Raw genomic sequence first — 23,269 nt, forward strand, 5'->3', positions numbered from 1 at the left:
ACAAACAAGAATTTATTTCGAACATATTTATCAGACCGAAGAAAGATGGGTCTCATAGGTTAATATTAAACTTGAGACAATTAAACGAACAAGTTGAATATCACCATTTTAAAATGGAAACACTTAAAACTGCATTACAATTAATTAAACCGAATGTCTGGTTTGCATCTGCAGATTTAAAGGATGCATATTTTTCGGTTAATGTTGTACATAGTGATAGGCAATTTTTAAGATTTTATTGGAATGGGACAAAATATCAATTTACTTGTCTCCCAAACGGATTAGCAAGTGCACCGAGAATATTTACTAAGCTTTTAAAACCAATATTTTCTACACTTCGCAAAAATGGATATTTAAATGTGGCATACATAGATGATAGTCTTCTCATTAGTGACACTTATCAGCATTGTTGTGATAACATTAAAGACACATGTAATCTCCTCGACCAATGTGGGTTTACTATTCACCCTATTAAATCAGTGCTATATCCATGTCAAGAAGTAACTTTTTTGGGTTTTGTTATTAATTCTATAACAATGACAGTAAAATTAACATCTGAAAAGGCAAAGACTATTGTAGTCATGTGTAAAGTGTTTGTTAAAAAATGGGAAACAACAATTAGAGAGTTTTCTCAGTTAATTGGAAAATTGGTAGCTTCTGAACCAGCAGTCCAGTATGCAAACTTCTATGTCAAACCTCTTGAACAAAAGAAAGACAAAGCATTAAAGATTAATAGAGGAAATTACGATGCGATAATGTATTTGGATTGTGAAATACACAAACATTTAATTTGGTGGATAAATAATATTGAGAAGTCTAGCAAACCTATTTTAACAATAGAACCTAGTATGATTCTTCAATCTGATAGCTCAAAAACAGGATGGGGAGGACTGATTAAACATCCTAAATTAGCTATGGCCAAAACAGGGGGACATTGGTCTTACCATGAACAAGATAAACATATAAATGTGTTAGAGCTTCTTGCAGCCTTTTTAACTCTTAAAAGTTTCTGTGCTACAAAAAACAATATTCATATAAAAATATATTTGGATAATACAGTAGCGGTTCAGTATATAAATAATATGGGAGGAAGGAAGGATGAGTTGAATGAGTTAACTAGAGATATTTGGAATTGGTGTATCAATAGAAGCATTTGGTTAAGTGCATGCCATTTGCCGGGGAAAACTAACGTAGAGGCAGACAAACTTTCAAGACATTTAAGTGATGATATGGAGTGGAAGTTAAATGAAAACATTTTCATGAAAATTCAAAAACTATTTGGTCCAATTAATATAGACCTCTTTGCGTCACGACTTAATTGTCAATTGAACAAGTATGTTTCATATATTCCGGATCCAGATGCGTGTGCAATTGATGCATTTTCTTTTTCTTGGAATATGTATAATGGCTATGCTTTTCCTCCTTTCAGTATAATTGGAAGAGTACTCCAGAAAGTGGAAGAAGACAAGGCAACATTGATATTGATAGCACCAATGTTCACAACTCAACCATGGTTTGCAAAAATTCTTCATCTGATAGCCGGACAATCTTACATACTACCAAAGAAAAATCTGTTGATTCATCCATCAGATCCTTCAAGGCAGCATCCGTTAAAGAAAATGCAGTTAGCAGTGTTTCCTTTATCAGGACAAGACTTAACAGTTTTGGCTTACCAACAGACACTACAAACATTTTATATGACTCATGGAGAAATTCCACAAAAAAGCAATATGGGAGTTATCTCAACAAATGGGTGCAATTTTGTGTTAAAAGACAAATTAATTCATTTAAAGCATCTAATTCTATAGTTTTACAATTTCTGACAGAACTATTTCAAAAAGGTCTTGGATACAGTGCTATTAATACAGCTCGATCAGCTTTATCATCAGTGTTGGATTGTGGGAAAGTCAATCCTATTGGGAATGATCCTTTAATTTGTCGTTTTATGAAAGGTGTATATAATAAAAGACCAACTTTACCAAGATATGAAGTGACATGGGACGTTGATGTGATGTTGAAGTTTTTATGTACTCTATCACCTGTAAATATGTTGACTTTGAAAAACCTCACGTTAAAGTTAACCATGATACTTAGTTTATTAACAGCTCAGAGAACACAAACTTTACATTTGATGGATATCAATGATATTACTGTTAATAATGATGAACTAATTATAAAAGTGACAAAATTGATCAAAACTTCGAAACCAGGGAGTCATTTATCAGACATACATTTGCCAGCATACAACAAAGACAAATCTTTATGTGTTGTGGATACATTTAATGAGTACATTAAAAGAACTAAATCATTAAGGGGACAATATACTAAGTTATTTATTATGACTATGAAACCACATAAACCTGTGTCAAAAAACACTATAAGTAGATGGATTAAATTAACAATGAAACTTGCAGGATTAGATATTAACTTGTTTAAGCCCCATAGTGTTAGGTCAGCTGCAACTTCATCTGCTAAAAAAGCAGGGATTTCTTTAGATGTTATAATGAAATCAGCTGGTTGGAAAAAAGAATCAACTTTTAGAAAGTTTTATGACAAACCTGTAGTAAACAATAACAAAAATAAGGGTTTGAGTAAAGTACTTCTTGATAACTATTTTTGTCATGATCATTAGATTTATCTATTGTTTTACTATGTGATTGCATGTTGTAAATGTGTTTCTTTTATTATTAGATAAATAGTTAACATATATGATTTCTGTTTAATTTAGAATCATCAAACAAAATTTAGTTGTGTGGTATATATATAGTCTTTGAGAAAGGTAATTGTTCTTTTAGGACTTTCAGATATTTTCATGGACACGTAACATGTTGGTGTACCGAGCTTTCATGTTTACCTGGCTGTGTTGCCAATTCATGTGTTTCTCTAAAATCTCATGGGATACTTCAGCAGCATTGATTTTGTAAAATTGGAAAATTAAATGAGTGTTGGAACAATACGAAATTTGATTATAATTTTACAAAATCAATTCTGCTGCTGAGGTATCACATGCCCACCCAAGACCCACCCAGATTACTTGTCTTAACACATTCATCGGCATCTTTCAAACCTGACATCACCTGACCTAATACGTCATCTCATGGGATACCTCAGCAGCAGAATTGATTTTGTAAAATTATAATCAAATTTCGTATTGTTCCAACACTCATTTAATTTTCCAATTATTGTGCAAAAACCAAGAAAATGCTTATTTGGGCCCTTTTTGGCCCCTAATTCCTAAAATGTTGGGATCAAAACTCCTAAAATTAATTCCAACCTCCCTTTTGTGGTCATAAACCTTGTGTTAAAATTTCATAGATTTCTATTCACTTTTACTAAAGTAAGAGTGAGAAAACTAAAAGAATTCGGGCAACGACGACGACCCGGACGAAGCCGCCACCGACGACGCCAACAACGCCAACGTGATAGCAATATCCAACGAAATTTTTTTCAAATTTTGCGGTCGTATAAAAAGAGTGGACTTTACAACCTTAGAACTGTTTATCTGTACTGTATGTGAAATTACTTTTCTACATCTACATTATACTTCTTAACTACAATATGTCGAAGATTAGAAGAAGGCACATACTACAATGTACTAGGGGGGGAATTTTAAATCTGAACATATTTACAAAAATTAAAATTTGATAATTTTTTTATTTAATTTTTTTTTGTAAATATAAACATGTACCGTTAGATAAAAACAGGATTTTGATCTAGCAATGTATATGTGGTTTAGCACCAGACTTAATAATTTCAGATTAGTGTGTTGTTGATTTAAAGGGGCACTAACTGTCAAATTCATGGTCACTGATTTGACTCAAATTCTCATATTTGACTTATAACAATGTAAAAAACATTTATCCAAACTACCAAAAGTCTAAAATAATCAGTATACAGAGCATGGTGTAGATAATATGTAGGTTCGTTTCATTGGTATGTTAGCCAAGACACCATCTAATTAACTATTGATTTGCCCTCAGATTACCATATAAGCGATGTAAACATAAGTAACGAAATGAATAGATTAAACCAAAACATGCAATTGGATTTTTATAGGTCTTTTTGATTTTATCTTATAGATTAAAAATTAATGTTTATCATTGTTTTTAACCGTATACGAATGATTTTATATAGATCGAATCAGTAATCAAATGGTTTACCGTATTTTCACTTTCATTGTTGACATTCTTTTTCTTTATTAATATAAAATAACTTGTTAACGTATAATGCATGCGTTGCCAATCTCTAGCTAGGGGTTAAATTGAAGTTCACATGAATACGGATTTAATGAGGTCCACTAATTCACTTGCAAGTGAATCAGTAATGATCAATGTTTCTTCGCTTAATTTGAAAAAATTGAACCATTTTGGCTGCTAAAAGACAATTATTATTTCACTATTTCACTTTCATTATTGATTGAACAAAAAAAAATTACTTAAGATTTTTTAGATATCTCGTAGCTAGTGCCCCTTTTAATGATTTAAGTTCACAAATATGTGATATGGTTTATGTGTGGTAAATACTGTGTGAATCTAATTATTTTGTGCTTCAGCCTGATCTTGAAGGTTTTTTTTCTGTTATACATGTATATAAATACCATTTACCTTTAGTGGTGATACACCTACATGTATGTTTTCACTTTTCTGTTTTTTTATAAATGACAAACTTTTCTTTCTAACTTTAGTATCTTTCAGTTTACTGTTTTCAATTAAAATATTTTTTATATAGTTCCAGTATAATGTTCTTAGCTTTTGTTGCAAATGATGTTTTGAGGATTTGTGCTTTTTGATTAAATCTGATAAATTCTCTGTTTTTTGTTGACTTTATTTTTGTGTACATTCTGTCTCCTTTTCTTCATAGTCTATTTATTTCTTTTGTTAACTAGCCAATAAATATTTTGTTTTAGTTTCAATATCTTTGGAAGGAATATTTTTGTCTGTTATTTGTTGTATTTTGATTTTGATTAGCAGCCACTTTTCTTCCGTGGTGTGGTAGGTTAGTTTCAGAGAAAAGTATTCATCTTTGAAATTTTTAACTTCTGTGTCTATTTTATCCCAATCTGCTTTTTTGTATTGATTTATCATGTTTATTTTTCTTGGTGTCTTAATTTTTCTATGTTCAATTTGTAAGAATAATGTCATGTAGTGTTTCTGTTTTGTACTTGTACGTGCAGGCTGCTTTCCATAAACAGACATGACAGACCTATTGTGTTTTCTGTCTTGTTAGTATACATGGTATATTTTATGTACAACCTGTTCAAGATTATGGTCATTGATTCATGACATCAAAAAAAGTTAACAGTAATTTTGGTGCATGACGATAAAATGTGCACTTTCTTGTAAGAAGATAAAAAAATTGATTGATTTTGATGAATCACGTTAATTTTTTCCAAAATTAACAGTATAACAGATAATTATATGAGACCTCTCATAAATCACAATAAGGATTAGTCCAAATGATTATGACGTCTGGCAAGGCTATTTTATTATTTTTCTGGGACGCCTTCTTAGGAAAGACGTACCAGAAAAATAATAAAATAGCCTTGCCAGACGTCATAATTACATGTATTTGGACTAGATAAGGATATATGGATGAATCACGGTAAAAAGTTAAACATCTGACGCTAGAGGTAGCTGAAAATGACCAATTGACGACTGACAGGAAAAGGCATTACTACCCTCATATTTAGGTTCATCATACCCTGTGACTGTGAGCCAGATATAAATTATAATTTATCTATATGGATAGTCGACCTTCCAATGGATAGAAACAAGTGTCTGTGAGCAAGATATGTGTGTGTTTCCAGTCCACCTGAGACACTATGTCATGTCTCAGATTCAATAAATCTTCATTTTTTTGGTTGACTTCAAGAATAAATGTATGGAATTTGGCTTATTTTGGTTAACATTGTTGAAATGAAAAATTTGCAAACTCACCATGGTCTACTTTCTGTTTGCTTTACCCGTCAATGGTTTTGTTTTTATAATTTAAAATCAAAGAAAGCGCTCAAAAGACAACGATTGAAGCATTTTTGTGTGCATTTTGAAAATTCTGGAAATGGAACTTTCCCATTATTCTCTGTTATTTTACGGATTATTATCAGTTGTGACAACATCCAAAGACTGTTTCCCACCAGAATGTACGAGAATCAACACATTTATTGTTATTTACTAAATCTTCCTTTAGTTCATTGTTATGAATGTAGTTTCAGTTTTAATAATTTAGCAAATTTTAACAAAATGAGATATTCACAGTTTACTACAGTATAATACAATATACATGTAACAAAACTACAATTTTATATTAAAACAGTCGTAAATTTTAAAGAACAATATCCGCTTGGAATACACTACCATGACTACCAGACAATTTTGTATGTGTCAAGAGCTTAAAACTTTGGTACATGTTGTAACTCTGACCACAGCCACAGGAGTGCGTATCATAAATGATTTAGGGCTGATATATATGCCAGTCAACTGAAATGTGTTACACATTGTGTTGGTTAGCTTTTAACACAATATATAATGCGAACCAGTCAACTGGCATAAGTTTAGCCGAATCCGGGTCTGTCCGCCCTGATTTCAGTTCGCCCTAGTTCAATTTCGCCCTAGTTCCGTTTTGCCCAGAGACCGTTCGCCCTGTTACCTGTTCGCCCTGGGTATGTTCGCCCTGATTTTTATTTTTTATTACAATGTTGTGTTGTGTGTATTTAATTGAATATGTTGAAGTCAGTCTACAATTTCGCCAAATATTTACGATGTGTTGTGTTGTATACAGCTAGCTGCTACTAGGTTATAAGTTCTTGTAAATTTCAGGACTACAAGATATTTTGACTTCAAGGTATTGAGAACTAAAATAGTATCTGTATGTAAATACGTTACTAGGAAATTAGTTTTTGTGAATTTCAGCACTACATTGTATTTTTAATTGTAAAACAACTGAAGACTAAATTATTCGTATGTAATGGCATATGTTGAAGTCTGTGTAAATTCACCGAATAATTATTTATGATGTATTACGTGTTGCTGTTATGTATAACAACTGAATACTAAGTTATTATGTTGTCTTTCTGCTACTAGGATAAGGTTCTGTGGATTCAAAGACTACAAAGTATTTGACATGAGAAAAAAAACTAAAGACTTAAGTTATTTATATATTTAACTTTATTGATACATTTTAACAATAAAAAATATTCAGTAACAGTTATATAACAAAATCAATTTCGAACTGCACTTCACACACACATATTTCAAGCCTAAACGAATATTTGAAAGCTCTATATTTCAGCAGGTTGAGTTGGAACTCATCCAAGCTAACTATTTTATTTGAGAAAAATGTTATTTTCATTATTAATCCCTCAAAGACAATTCATATAACAATCAGTGATATCAAAGATTTCAAATTATACCTATAATCAGCAATCAAAATTCAATCAACAGTAATTAAAAGTAATTACAAAATAAAGTGTAACAATGCAGCCACGAAATTTATTTAATTAATATTCTGTTTTTAGCTTTTAATATAGATAAACACAAATTTTAATATAAATATGCATTTCTTTCATTAATGTAACATATACATTGTACATATCATTAATGAGAATAGGGCGAACGAACTCAGGGCGAACGGAATACCAGGGCGAACAAACTCAGTGCGAACGAACCTAGGGCGAACATGTAATCAGGGCGAACGATCCCGATACCAGTTTAGCCCTGAATCATCTTGACACTTGCCCCTGTGCTCTCACAGGGTCTCTCTTTCTTTGACATTAATGCCATATACTGTTCCTGCAACATATGATATATGTACAAGACTCAGCTAGTGCTTTTAGGAAGCGTCCATCAAATTCAAGGGTGTACATGTTTGCGTACCGTTAACTAGAAGATTTCTAATAATGTCCCAGAAAGAAAAAAAACTTGCCAGACGTCCTGCGACTTTAGTTGCAGAAAGCTCGACATAGGGATAGTGATCCTGCGGCAGCGGCGGTGTTAGCTCACTTCTTAAAAGCTATATATTTTAGTATGTGGAAGACCTGGATGCTCATACTTTGTATATAGATGCCTCATGTTCAAAGTTTCCGCCAGTCACATGGCCATTGTCCTTGACCTCATTTTCATGGTTCAGTGACTACTTGAAAAAGATTTTTTGTAATGTTTAATTCTCTAGGTCCTCATGCCCGTCAGACAGTTTTCACTTGACCTCGACCTCATTTCATGGATCAGTGAACAAGGTTAAGTTTTGGTGGTCAAGTCCATTACTCAGATACTATAAGCAATAGGTCGTGTATATGTGGTGTATGGAGGGACTGTAAGGTGTACATATCCAACTGGCAGGTGTCATCTGACCTTGATCTCATTTTTATGGTTCAGTAGTTATAGTTAAGTTTTTGTGTTTTGGTCTGTTTTTCTTACACTGTATGCAATAGGTCTACTATATTTGGTGTATGGAATGATTGTAAGGTGTACATGTCCAACTGGCAGGTGTCATCTGACCTTGACCTCATTTTCATGGTTTAGTAGTCAAAGTTAAGTTTTTGAGTTTTGGTCTTTTTTTCTAATTCTATATGCAATAGGTCAACTATATTTGGTGTATGGAAATATTTTATGATCTTATTGTCAGTTGCGCACGTTTTATTTGACCATGACCTCCTTTTCACGGTTCATTGCTCATGTTGCTCATCATTAAGTTTTTGTGTTTTGGTCTGTTTTTCATAATCTTTAAGCAATAGGTCAACTATATTTGTAGTATGGAAGAATTGTAAGCTGTACATGTCTGCCTGGCATTGTCCATCTGGCCTTGACCTTATTTTTATATGGTTCATTGGTCAATGTTTAGTTTTCTTGGATAATGTTAAGTTTATGTGACAGTTTTAATAAAGCTTTATATTTAGGACTATCTACAAAATATCAATGATTAGTAAAGAAGGCGAGACATTTCAGCGTGTGCAGTCTTGTTTTCAGTTTATATAAGTTGTGAGAAATACAAAACTGGCAGAAAGTTTGAAACAGGACACAAATTTAACTTACAATTGCTCAACGATGAGTTGTCAGTGAATAAAACAGTCAGCACATATACAAAGAAAGAAACATATTTAAGATGTAAAAACATCTGGGGTTGAAATTACCTAAATATTCAATATTGTGTTGATGAAAAAACCCAATACATTAAGGAGCTTGGTAGTGAAAAACCCAATTTGATATTTGCTTGAGGGGTGAATTAGAATTGAAAATGCAATTCAAAAACTTTTACACCACAAAACATGAGAAAATGGTGGGTAAAAACCCCAATTTGTGAATTCTTATCTGGAGCTCTGGCTCAAACACAAGTCAATCCTACATTATACTTTGCATGATCATGATGATTCAAGGATTAGGTAATTAATATCAATAAAATTGAGAATGGAAATGGGGAATATGTCAAAGAGACACCAATCCGACCAAAGAGCAAACAACAGCTGAAGGCCACCAATTAAATGGGTCTTCAACACAGCGAGAAAATAAATCCCACACCCGGAGGTGGGCCTCAGCTGGCACCTTAATAAAACATATTATTTGTCAAACAGTAAAATATTTGTTATTTTATAATAATTTTGTTTCCATTTAGTGATTAATTGTAATGCTGGCATCTCTTTCCCACCTCTTAAAATAAAACTAACATGACTAAGGTATTTGTGTTACATGTACATGTGCATTTAGAAATCTTTCCTTGTCTGTCTAAAGAAGCCATGGCCTGAAGAAGAAGGACACATGTACACATGTATCTTTAGTGTGGTCTATAGCCACTTGAAATATATGTCCTTATTTAGGTTGGTAAAAAGTTAAACAAATCTTTAGGACTGGACCAATCTTTTGAATGTATGATTATAACTTCATGTATACAACCTGTATGTATTATAAAATAGGCACTAGCTACAAGATATATAAATAAAATCTAAAATAGGATTTTTTTGGTTCAATCATCTATAAAAGTGAAATAGTGAAAAAATAATTAGATTTAGCAGCAAGTACAGTACACACAGAGAGGACATAATCTCATACTCCCAGCACAGATTCTGGTGTAACACAGTGTCACACTATGAAATATGAAACACAGATTTCTCTCCCAAATTTACTCCCAATAATTACTCCAATCTTGGGAGGAATTTATGACTTTTTGATTGCAGGTAAAAGTAAGAAAAATCAACAAAGCATGACTATGGTCAGACACTGGCCATGCTGACAGGTAAAAAATTTTGACAAAATATTAAATCTAAGAAACCATGAAGATTATTTATTCACTTGCAAGTGAATAATTGAACCTCATTAAATCAGTAGTTATGTGAACTTCAATTTAACTCCTTAGCTAGAGATGGATATACATAGATTAAGCAAATTAAGCATAGTCTAGTCTAGTATTATTATAATGATATGACATTAAATAGACCTAGAAAATCCCAACATTGCATGAATTTGCTTAATCTATATATATTGATGTTTACAAGTCTAAATTGAAAACTACGTTCAAACCTATGATTGCGTTGGATAAAAACCGCAATTTTTATACGTATGCATGTCAAACAAATTTCGTTGTAGAAGGGTCTAAAAAAAGCACAAACAACATTTTCCTAAAGACTAAAAAAGTGAAAAAGTTTATTTAAACAAAACGCATTTGACTAACAGGTCGAACAACTGATGTTCTTTAACCCTGCTGATGGCATTGGCGATTGCCAAATAAAATTGATCACAAGATGTAACAAAATGGATCTTAATATAAATTTAATACGTCACAGAAATTTTGTTTTGTTTATATATACCTAATATGTTTATCTGAGTTTTTATGAGGTCAACTCGAAAGTTAATTAGATGGCGACTAGACTAAAATACACATAATAAGAAGCTACTAATTATCAAGCCCATGCTCTGTAAATTGTTTATTTCAGACTTACAATAATTTGAAAAATTGTTTTACATTGTTATTCATCAAATATGTGAATTTGAGTCAATTCAGTACATATGCATTTGACAGCTAGTGCACCATGTGCACCTTTAAAGAATATATCACTTGCAATAGCAAACAGCATATTCAGCAATAAAACTGATGCAGTAAAATGAAATTGTTACTTTATGCTTATAAGTAAACCAAATCATGATCAGCTACCATTGGCCCAAGTCACCATCCAAAGAATTGATAAAACTGTTGAACTGGTTTATTAACTTATATATATATATATATATATAAAGATAGAGATAAACTGTAAACAGCAATAATGTTCAGCAAAGTAAGATTTACAAATAAGTCAACATGACCGAAATGGTCAGTTGACCCCTTTAGGAGTTATTGCCCTATATAGTCAATTTTTAACCATTTTTCGTAAATCTCAGTAATCTTTGACAAAAAATCTTCTCCTCTGAAACTACTGGGCCAGATTAATCCAAACTTGGCCACAATCATTTTTAGGGTATTTAGTTTAGTGCACCATGTGCACCTTTAAAGAATATATCACTTGCAATAGCAAACAGCATATTCAGCAATAAAACTGATGCAGTAAAATGAAATTGTTACTTTATGCTTATAAGTAAACCAAATCATGGTCAGCTACCATTGGCCCAAGTCACCATCCAAAGAATTGATAAAACTGTTGAACTGAAAACTGTTACTGGTTTGGTAACTTATATGTGATTAAAAGACTAACCTGCATGCTTAATTTATGTACATTGTATCTGGAACAGCCATTAACAGACAATGTATAAATGATGACACTTTTTAATATAATAAGTTAACATACTATTTACAAAGATATTCTATCATGTCTTTAATTCATTATTTTTTCAGGCTTTATCATAAGTAAAGATGCACAAACAAGAACCATATCAGTGAAAAATTCATCCTGGACAGTATTTTGTTATGAGGGAAAACCAGAAACCCCTTTCTTGCTATGGTCTAATCCTGTGGTAATTATAACTTATGTTAGACTATTATTTTTCATGTCTGCAAACAGTCAGGGACATACTCATACAAGTGTTGACTCTACTCGTTTATTTACTAATCTATGACAGGTCAATATATTTTGTTCACTTACCATACTAACTGTAAATTCACAAATTATTGCTTGCATTTATTATTGCATTTTGTGTCATTTTAAAAGTGCGTTCAAATTTTTACAATATTGAGGAAAATCCTGTTTAATTCATTTAAAAAAAATCAAAATGGAAGTTTAAATTATTGAGATTATAACCCTGTGGCATTTTTCGCAATAATAAAAACATGGCAATAATTTCTGAATTTTCAGTATATTAGTAAGAAAGACATATTTTCATGAATTTCTATTGACTGAATAGCTTTTATGCAACTGTTAATTTATGTCTTTAATACCAGTACACCTCTCTGAATTAAGATTTCCTGAGAAATGCCAATCATGAAATATATCTGCATAACAGCTTAGACATGTTTGACTATCATGAAAAAAAGTGCTCAATGACACCTGTCTAAATGCATGCATCCCTAATGTTCAATTTCCACCAACTTCTGTTTTCATGATCTTTACGGATCCATGCAATTACCATGGACATTCAAATTGTTCACATTATTCATTAATATATAAATTGTATCAATATCATGACTAAAAAAAAGTTATAATAACTACTGACACCTTCCTTTGATAAATTTTATTTCATAATTTTGGTATTGATTTTTGTAGTTAAAAATATCTACAAGCAATGGAACAGCAGAATCTTTCCAGTTTATATGTGCTGAAAGTCCGGACCAGGTGGAGGAAAAGAAAGAGAGTGCTATGCAGTTACCCCAAATCTTACAGAACCTTAGGTTCATGTTCAACGTGGAACTGAAGGATATGTCCTTCTCACCTTTCAACCAGAGCTGTATTGGTATCCATAGCAACCAACAATACACTGCTGATTTTAAGTATAAAAGTAGGTTTTTGGGAGTTCCATTTGGATATAGGTTTATTGTGACTTTCTTCTTTGATTTTGCAGAGAGGACATACTCACCATTTAAATACAACTGTATTGGTATTCATGGTAAACAACAATATGATGTGTCCTTTGTAAATAAGAGTAAGTGAAATTTATCTTGTAATGAATGAGTCACTCCAATTTTACTTAAAAGCACACCAATTTTTTTTTCTGTTATCAGTAGTAAATGATTGTTCAAAGAGGTAGAAAATACAGGACTGTTTTGACCACTCTATTGAATATCCTCATTACATAAACAGACTGGATATTCACTATCTAACACACTTTTATCAGTAATAACAAACCAATCATTTCGTAAACATTATTTTGATATCAAATGTCTTTCTTTTGAAACACTTAAAAATAAAGGTAAAGTTATTTTTGTTTTTGTTTTTACATCAGGAATAGAGTTATGGTATGTGGCTTACCTGTTTCTTGGATTGTTAATCTTTTTGTATGCCAGACACCTTAGTCAGTAAGTATTTATCTATACCTGGGATTGATTTTTTTTGCGTTGGAAATCGGCAAGTTGCAGGTGCGCTCATCTATAATATTAATGGACAGGTATTGTTGGTTTTTCAACAGTAGGTCAGTGATTATCTCTGAGCACTCCAACTTCCTTCTTAAATAGAAACTGAATCACAAAACAACACAATTTTGGTGAAATTGGCATTAAACACCAGTCAATCAATCAACATAGAAAAAAACAACTATAGGTCGCCTTCTGGCTTTCAACAATGAGCAAAACCTCAACCGCATATTCAGCTTTAAAAGGCCACCAAATGACAAATCTTAAACAATTCAAATGAGAAAGCTAACAGCCTTATTTGTAAACAAAACAATGAACAAAAAACCAATATGATATACAACCGCAAACAACAACCACTGAATTACAGGTTCCTGACTTGGAACATACTGAATGTGACTGGGTCATACAAGTTTGTGGGCTACCAACCTTCTTTTTTTCAATTTGGGGACCAGGGTGTTACAACACAACATATGAACAAACTATAATGTCAGTTGAAAAGGTCTTAACAATCTTAGTATATTAATTGTGTTTTTCATATTAATAAGATGAGCATTTATTGTAATTTAATCATCAATTGAACATGAATATATTCTGTTTGCGACACGTATCATTTCACTTCTTGCATGACTAGATTATATTTAAAACTACTATATAATCAGCCCCAATAAGCCACTTTGTACTACATGTATTTGCTATTTACAGCACTGGTATCTTGAGAATTGCAGCATATTTAATGTAACAGCAAGGTTGATTTGAGTACTGAAGTATTTTCACGTGTCTATAGATTTAGGGGAAGTCTGTCTGATAGATTTTAAAAACTATACATAACTACATTAAGGTCAGTCTCCTGTGCTCTCTATTAGACCCTGAGTACAGATTTTAAATACACATTTTAGGAACTGACTTTAACTAACAGTTTAATTTAAAGCTATGCAAACATGAAAAGTACAGATTTGAAAAAAAGAAATGGGTTTTTGTTCTCAATTATAAACTTTTCTGTTTGCTGTAGAAGACATATTGTTTTGTATTGATATCTATTAAAACTAACTGATCTTTGATTTTTATTTTGAAAAGACTGATTATGTTTCATATTATAATTTCAGGAATGTTAATTTACAATATGGCTCAGGTGTATCACTTGGTATTATAGCATCTTTACTCATCCTGATGATAGTTCTCCACAGAGTTTTCCCACAGGTAATGGTTTCTCTATTGATTTAATTTTACAGTTGTACATAGACCACAACAGTGTAAGTCTGGTAGCCTGTCATTGTGTGTATAAGCTAATCTTTTTGTCTTTTTGTTACTATTATATCTGTCATGAAAATACTGACCTGAATATGAATGTAATATTTTCTTCTTTGTATTAAGCATCTGGATCAGCGTAAACCAACTACTAGGCCACTAGTTACTAGAAAAAAATAGTTCTTTGACCACATTCCTTTTGTGTCAAAAACCTATACTGTATCAATTATTCAATCAAAATCAAAATTGGGAGCTGTTTTAAGCTTAAATGTAGTGTCCATACTTGCTCAACTGTTTAGGGTTTCGACCTCTGCAGGAAATCCTGTTTGCTTTCACTCTAACAGCCTCTTGTTTTAGCATAATATGATATTGTATTTTTTTGTTTTTCAGAGCCTGAAGAAACTTGGATATTTGATGGTTTTATCAAGCTGTTGTGCATCAATGTATTTTTGGCAACTTTTTGCCACCTCATTTTCATCAACAATTATGTCATATTGGAAATGGATCTTAGGATACATTGCTCTGACTGGATTTCTAAGTTTTGGTGCATGTTATAAATATGGACCAATCACAGACAAGAAAAGCCTTAATATTTTACAGTGGTTAATTCAGGCTTTAGGTCTCTTAATGATTTATCAAGGGACTCAAATACCTAAGATTTCTGTAGCTATAATAATAGCGATATTGACAATGTATAATTTACCTAAAGGATTATATAGTAATAAACTAACTAGATATTTCAGGTAAGAACTAATGTTTGGTATATTAATAATTGTGAATAATGATGACTAAAAGGCTTTATTTGCAATAAGTTTCTGTTTTAAAACACCTTACAAGAAGGCTGCAGACAGGGGCATACATTATTATACCCACACATCTAGTTTAAAAGGGGTTTATATAAAATATCTCAGATATATTGAAATCTACAGGAAAATCCTCAACATTTGGGCCTTCTTTGCTAACTTGTCAGTTATTATATCAATTTTTAACCATGTTATTTTGATTGATGAATGTTTGCTTGATTTCATAACAACTTTGAATATTTAAAAAAAATATATTATGTATAAGGGATTGCAGAACAAACAGTGGCAACAATTTCCATTTCTTCAATTCTGGACCACCTTATTTTCCTGATTTCTATAGTATGCCAGTAAATACGTGTACTGGAAGAAGGGAGTGTCTTATCTGAAGTCATACCTAAAACACAGCTTTTTAAACAGATTTTTATCTCATCGTTCCAAAGGAACTGTGAGCTTTAGCTATCACTTGGCGTCCGTCGTCTGTCTGGTATAAACTATTTCAAACATCTTCTCCTCTGAAACTACTGAACCAATTCCAACCATATATTTCAAAAACCAAAGCAGTTAGAGCAAATCTAACAAGGGGAAAAGTGTTTATAAGGTAAAGTTCTATCAGCCCTGAAATTTTCAGATGAATCTTATAACCCATTGATGGGTTGCTGCCACTAAATTGGTATTTTTGCAGTTTATTTATTATTATCTTGAATATAGTATTAATGATAAAGATAAGCTGTAAACAGCAAATATGTTCAGCAAAGTAAGATCTACAAATAAGTTCATATGACCAAAATTGTCAATTACCCCATAAAGAGTTATTGCCCTTTAAGGACAATTTTACAAAATTTGTTTATCATGTTTTCTAACACTTATTAATTTACATTAAACCAACAAAAAAAAACTATGATGAAATTGGACACTTAAACTCTTAAACAAAAGATGATGTAAAAAAGCAATTCAGGCTCTTGAGAGCCTCTTGTTTAGTCATAAATACTATGCACAGGATTTATAACATATATTTGCTGATTAGCTCATTTCTTTATTATAAATCTGATTGAGAGATTTTCTTTGATTTTTTAGATATAAATTATTCAAACCTAAAGTTAGATTATTAACAGAAGAAGAATACCAAAAACAAGGGTATGAAGAAACAAAGAAGGCTTTGGAAGATTTACGAAAGTTTTGCAAGAGTCCTGAATGTAAACCATGGAAAGTTATCAGTAAACTCAAAAGTCCTGATAGGTAAACATTTTATTGTTGAATCAGGTATTTTTTTATACGACAACAAAAATTATAAAAAATTCTGTTGTATATCATATATATTGGTATCACGTTGTCTGCATCATCGTCAGCTTTGTCCAAAGACAGATGATTTTCAGATAATAACTTTAGTATAAGTAAATAGAAATCAATTAAATTTTAACACAAGGTTTACATCCACTAAAGAAAGGTTGAAATTGATTTTGGGGTTTTTGGTCCCAACTGTTTAGAGATTAGGGCCAAAAGAGTTCAAAATTAAACTTTGTTTGATTTCCTCAAAAATCTAATTATTGGGGTTCTTTGATATGCCGATTCTAACTGTATATTAAGGGTCTTAATTTTTATGCCCCATTTAAGGGCATTATGTTTTCTGGTCTGTGCATCCATTCGATCATTCGTTTTCACGGTCCATTAAACATAGAAAATGATAGTGTAGATGGGGATGGGGACACATTCTTGTTGGTCCTGGTTTCAAATTGGTCTACATCATGTACATTAAGGTTCAAAGGGGCCAAAATTAAAATTAGTTTGTTTTTATCAAAAATTTAATTCTTGGTGTTCTTTGATATGCTGAATCTAAACATGTACTTAGATTTTTAGCTCACCTGGCCTAAAAGGCCATGTGAGCTTTTCTCATCACTTGGCGTCCGTCGTCGTCGTCGTCTGTCGTCGTTAACAATTTTTCAAACATCTTCTCCTCTGAAACTACTGAATGGATTTGGATGAAACTTAGCATGATTGTGCCTTAGAGTATCCTGCACAAAGTGTGTGCTTCGATTTTTGATCCGTCAAAAAACATGGCCGCCGTTACTTAAAATAGAACATAGGGGTCAAATGCAGTTTTTGGCTTATATCTCAAAAACGAAAGCATTTAGAGCAAATCTGACATGGGGTAAAAAATATTCATTAGCTCAAGAGCTATCAGCCCTGAAATTTTCAGATGAATCAAACAACCCATTGTTGGGTTGCTGCCACTTAATTGGTAATTTTAAGGAAATTTTGCAGTTTTTGGTCATTATCTTGAATATTATTATAGATAAAGATAAACTGTAAACAGCAAAAATGATCAGCAAAGTAAGATCTACAAATAAGTTAATATGACCAAAATTGTCAATTGACCCCTAAAGGGGTTATTGTCCTTTAATGACAATTTTTCACAATTTGTTCATCATATTTGCTAACTTTAAAAAATCTTCTCCTCTGAAACTACTGAATGGATTTGGATGAAACTTAGCATGATTGTTCCTTAGATTATCCTGCACAAAGTGTGTGCTTCAATTTTTGATCCGTCAAAAAACATGGCCGCAGTTTCTTAAAATAGAACATAGGGGTCAAATGCAGTTTTTGGCTTATATCTCAAAAAAAAAAGCATTTAGAGCAAATCTGAAATGGGTAAAAATGTTCATTAGGTCAAGATCTATAAGCCCTGAAATTTTCAGATTAATCAAACAAACCATTGTTGGGTTGCTGCCACTTAATTGGTAATTTCAAGGAAATTTTGCAGTTTTTGGTCATTATCTTGAATATTATTATAGATAAAGATAAACTGTAAACAGCAAAAATGATCAGCAAAGTAAGATCTACAAATAAGTTAATATGACCAAAATTGTCAACTGACCCCTTAAGGGGTTATTGTCCTTAAATGACAATTTTTCACAATTTGTTCATCATATTTGCTAACTTTTAAAAATCTTCTCTTCTGAAACTACTGAATGGATTTGGATGAAACTTAGCATGATTGTTTCTTAGATTATCCTGCACAAAGTGTGTGCTTCGATTTTTGATTCATAAAAAAACATGGCCGCCGTTACTTAAAATAGAACATAGGGGTCAAATGCATTTTTTGGCTTATATCTCAAAAATGAAAGCATTTAGAGCAAATCTGAGATGGGGTAAAAATGTTCATTAGGTCAATATCTATCAGCCCTGAAATTATCAGATGAATCAAACAACCCATTGTTGGGTTGCTGCCACTTAATTGGTAATTTTAAGGAAATTTTGCAGTTTTTGGTCATTATCTTGAATATTATTATAGATACAGATAAACTGTTAATAGCAAAAATGTTAAGCAAAGTAAGATCTACAAATAAGTCAATTTGACCAAAATTGTCAATTGACCTCTTAAGGAGTTATTGCCCTTTAAAGACTTTTTTCACAATTTGTTCATCATGTTGACTTACTTTAAAAGAGTATCTAGTATAAATTTTATATTTCATTTCCTTGTATGTCAAGAAACATAGCTCCTATGGCTAAAATAGAATTTTTTTTTGCTTTTGAAGAAAATAGGATGATTCAAAGAACATTTAAATAAATTGAAAAGCCAAAATAATCATTGATGAGAGATTAAACCAAAAAAATTCAGGTGAGCGATTCAGGCTCTTGAGAGCCTCTTGTTCTTGTTTATTATGGACCCAGTTTTCAAATTGGTCCTAATGGGCAATGATGGGGGTCAAAAATTTAACTTTTTTTTTTATTTCAACAAAAAAAGAATATATGTGGTTCTTTGATATACTGAATCTAACCATGTATTTAGATTTTGGATATTGGACCATAATGGGTAAATGTCCAATTTGATTATTTTTAGTTCTTAGACCACATTCATTCTGTGTCAGAAACATATTTTGTGTCAACTGCTTAATCACAATCCAAATTCAGAGCTCTATCAAGCATGAATGTTGTGTCCATACTTGCCCCAACTGTTCAGAATTAGACCTCTGTGGTTGAATCAAGCTGTGCCCTGCCGGGTATCTGATTTGTAATCTATTCTCAATTATTGCAGACAAATGGTGTTTTCACGATACTTGATTGCATGATTTTCACAAATTCTGCAAAGCAGTTTACCTTATTCCAATGCCTTAATTTTGCCTTGTTCAAGCTAGATATTAATGGACAAGGAATTCATAATATTTTGCCCTTAAGGAACTTGTTAAAAGGAAATGACTCTGTGATTACTTTTTAACAAACTATATATATTTATTTATTTATTGAAAACATAAAAAGGTTACACCTGTACCAGTCATATCAACAAAAATTAAAATGTCACAAAAAGTAATGAATGAAACCCAACTAGAATCTTAGAGGCCAGTAGACTGTAGACGGAGCTTAGCTATGGTACAATATGTAGAGCCACTTTAAAAACACTTATCTGCTATTGGGTTTTCTCACAAAAATATATTCTTTTGTATTTTTTTAAACAGGTTTGCTAGTTTTATTGAAGGAGACTCATGGCATGTGAATGATCAAGAACTATTAGAATATGACAGTTTTAATGATGAGGAATTACACACAGAAAATGAGGAGGATGAGGAAGAAAATATCATCTCAGAAGATGAAAACGCAGAATGATGAAGGAGGAATGTCAAATGGGTTTCAATCATATCAAAGGGATAGATTTTACAATCTATAATAAAAACCCTCCAAGCTATGTGGTGTTTAACAGAAGACAACAGTACTAGCATCAAAGTACTTTTTAACATCCTCACTTTAATTAAATATTGACTGCTGTTTTCATTACCATCATTTACCTTTTTATCTAAATTAACAGTCAGTATTAAAGATAGTCTGTCTGCCATCATGTGCGTGATTCTGTGTACACCTTTCGTAGATGTCTGTGTTTCTGTCCACACATCAAACAACCTTAGAATGCTTTGATCAAACAACCTAAGAATGCTTTGATCAAACAACCTAAGAATGCTTTGATCAAACAACCTAAGAATGCTTTGATCAAACAACCTAAGAATGCTTTGATCAAACAACCTAAGAATGCTTTGATCAAACAACCTAAGAATGCTTTGATCAAACTCTATTTAACTTGTATGAAATGATTTGAATTGGTGATAGAAACGTCCTTTTCAATTTCAAAAATTATTCTGTTGGTCTTTCTAGAGTTTTGAGACAGACCTTCAGATTTTCAGCAATTTTCCTGTGATACACTAGCTTGGATACGCTTATTTTAAACTGTACACTGTTGTTGTCACTAGCAACAGGTGTATAGTTCTTGCTATATGTTCATGAAATGCATACTAAAGGTTAACATCATCAAAGTCTCAAATAAGTACCAAAATCAGCACTTATCAATTATTTTTACAGGAGTTATGTCCCATAGAAATGTTATTCTAAAAATAATTGATATACCTGCCAAATTTTCAAATCTCCTTAAGGAATTCGAAGTGCAAGAAACATTATTTGCTCCTCTTATTTTGTCATAAGTGTTTATAATCTACTTCATTGTAATACATTGTTTGAATGGGGGTGTATGTGCTTTGTTACTCTTTTAAATCAATTGAATATTTGTTTTGAGGTGTTCAGTTTATATATTAAAGAATTTCAACATTCAGGTCAATACTACTCATGAGGGATATCCCCCATATATCTCCCATAAATCAAGAAAGTTAGCAGGTTTGTACTTTGAAGTGCATTGTTAGTGCTTTCAAGTGTACAGTATATGCCAGATAGTTATGGTTAACCTCAGCAATGTGTTGGATTAGTCTGAAATCAGCAGATCGATTATTTTTCCAGAAATTTTGTCCCATAGAAATGTATATTCTACATACGAATACATTGTGTCACTTTCGAGGGTAAAATTCTTGCGAGATATTTATGAAATTTAAATCAAGGTTTATTTAAGTTATGTCGCAGGTCGTATGGGTGACCTCCGCCATCTTGCATTGTAAAATGGCCAAACACAATAAGTCTATATATTTAATAAGGTCAGAAAATGTTGATACAGGAATGCAATTTACTATTAAGTATTTTCATTTAAATGATCAAATTTATATGATATTAAGTTATGAATACTCATATCTTTACAAAGAAGAAGAACTTTGCTTGATTTGAATTTTTTAAACATTGCAAGTTTAAGTAAGTTTAATTTTACAGGAAACTTCAGGAATTTTTTCTGTTTTATGTATAAATACATGTAGCAAGAAAAAACATACGCCACAGAGACTCAACTTTTTCCTTTGATATTCTGAAAGAATTTTATAAGAGCTTTTTTCTCATATTTTATTTCAATTATGTATTAAGTTTACCTTCTAATCATATTATAATGTTTTTTTCTCTGTATAATTCATAGTAAATGGGTCATATTTTCACACTCTGTTGCTTGAAATCATTTTTATTAGTTTTTTAATAAATCACAAATGTGTGACCTACTTTAAATTTAAATGTAATCTTTGGAAATGCATAAAAACAATATATATAAACTTATATGTTTGTTGAGAGTTGTCTCATTGGCAATTATACCACATCTTCTTTTTTATATTTATTTATACACCACTTTTGAGTTTGTTATAATTCTGTCAAAAACTTTGGTTTTAGTGAACATCATTCCTATGTTTAGGGGCATTGTCATTTCCATTCCATGTTGAGCAAGCATTTTTTTTTAATATAATTCTATATTGCACGAATTTTTTGGGAAAATTAATCTTATATCTGTTCTATAAATATCAATGATGCTATTGTTAAAGTAATCTTTGGAATTGGAGTTATCTTCCCTTGTCCATCAACCAATGCTTTATACATTATACTGTTTAATTTTCCTTCACACTGATAAATTAAAGCAATCTTAACCCTTCAGTGCTTTCAAGTACTTTGTTTATGTTATAATTTCAAAAATAATACATTGTAAGCAATAATAGATTTACTTGAAAACAACAAAAACAAAATACAAATTTCCTTTACAAGCTTAGGCTAACCTGTTAATTGGTGGTTAATGGCTCTTTTCATTTCCTGACAATTAGTTGTCAATAAACATAAAATGTGTGTGGGAAAAATACATAAATCCAAAAGGTTAATCGTTTTTATTACAAAATGTACCGAATAAAAAGAAATAAATATATTTTCCTATCATTTTATGTTGGGGTTCTCTTATATCACAAAAAGTGTTTTACTAACTCATGTTTTGTACATTTGCTAACTGAATTAAAAATAAAACAGTTTTTCAGAATGTTTTTTTTGTATATTTTCTATCAATAAAAGATTTTAGTGTATAATATATGTTAGCAAAAAACACTAAAATTGTTAATTCATATGTTGATGCCATTATTAGCTCACCTGACCTGAAAGGTCAAGTGAGCTTTTCTCATCACTTGGCGTCCGTCGTCTTGGTCCGTCGTCCGTCTTCCGTAAACTTTTACAAAAATCTTCTCCTCTGAAACTACTGGGCCAAATTTTACCAAACTTGGCCAAAATCATCCTTGGGGTATCTAGTTTAAAAAATGTGTCCGGTGACCTGGCCATCCAACCAAGATGGCCGCCATGGCTAAAAAAGGAACACAGGGGTAAAATGTATATTTTGGCTTATATCTTTGAAACCAAAACATTTAGAGCAAATCTGACATGGGATAAAATTGTTAATCAGGTCAAGATCTATCTGCCCTAGAATTTTCAGATGAATCGGACAACCCGTTGTTAGGTTCACTGGTATTAAAGAGATAATAGTAACTGCAATTACGATTATCCCAATATGGCGACGGCAGATATAGGTA

The 23,269-nt window shown here is 31.7% G+C and overlaps 2 protein-coding genes across 4 annotated transcripts in view; one reads left to right on the plus strand and one right to left on the minus strand.

Annotated features, from left to right (window-relative positions):
• Nucleotides 1-5,998, minus strand: part of LOC134707164 (aspartyl aminopeptidase-like) — a 31,438-nt gene extending 25,440 nt beyond the window's left edge. The window contains exon 1 of the mRNA XM_063566713.1: nt 5,937-5,998. Within this exon, the coding sequence (XP_063422783.1) occupies nt 5,937-5,939 (3 nt within the window). The 5' untranslated portion in view covers nt 5,940-5,998. The remainder of the gene's footprint in view (nt 1-5,936) is intronic.
• On the plus strand, nt 5,985-22,728 carry LOC134707162 (nuclear envelope integral membrane protein 1-like). Of its 3 annotated transcripts, none has more exons than XM_063566710.1 (8): nt 5,985-6,139; nt 11,812-11,930; nt 12,677-13,052; nt 13,353-13,425; nt 14,583-14,676; nt 15,115-15,467; nt 16,602-16,763; nt 19,979-22,728. In XM_063566710.1, exons 1-8 carry the CDS (start codon nt 6,058-6,060, stop codon nt 20,124-20,126), a joined length of 1,407 nt encoding a protein of 468 aa, XP_063422780.1. In that variant the 5' UTR covers nt 5,985-6,057; the 3' UTR covers nt 20,127-22,728. The 3 variants fall into 3 exon arrangements, with proteins under 3 accessions (XP_063422780.1, XP_063422782.1, XP_063422781.1); XM_063566712.1 differs by having other exon boundaries at nt 12,677-12,908; XM_063566711.1 differs by lacking the exon at nt 5,985-6,139 and adding an exon at nt 10,108-10,221.
• Nucleotides 22,729-23,269: the final 541 nt, after the last annotated feature.

The sequence above is a fragment of the Mytilus trossulus genome, chromosome 2, assembly GCF_036588685.1.
Source record: "Mytilus trossulus isolate FHL-02 chromosome 2, PNRI_Mtr1.1.1.hap1, whole genome shotgun sequence".
In the NCBI taxonomy this organism is placed as follows: domain Eukaryota; kingdom Metazoa; phylum Mollusca; class Bivalvia; order Mytilida; family Mytilidae; genus Mytilus; species Mytilus trossulus.

Bases quoted from the DNA above. Each gene is read 5' to 3' on its own strand.
- LOC134707162 (XM_063566710.1), top strand. From the start codon at position 6,058: ATGGAACTTTCCCATTATTCTCTGTTATTTTACGGATTATTATCAGTT. The intron at 6,140-11,811 runs GTACGAGAATCA...TTATTTTTTCAG, and splicing joins AGACTGTTTCCCACCAGAAT to GCTTTATCATAAGTAAAGAT. The intron at 13,426-14,582 runs GTAAGTATTTAT...TTATAATTTCAG, and splicing joins TATGCCAGACACCTTAGTCA to GAATGTTAATTTACAATATG.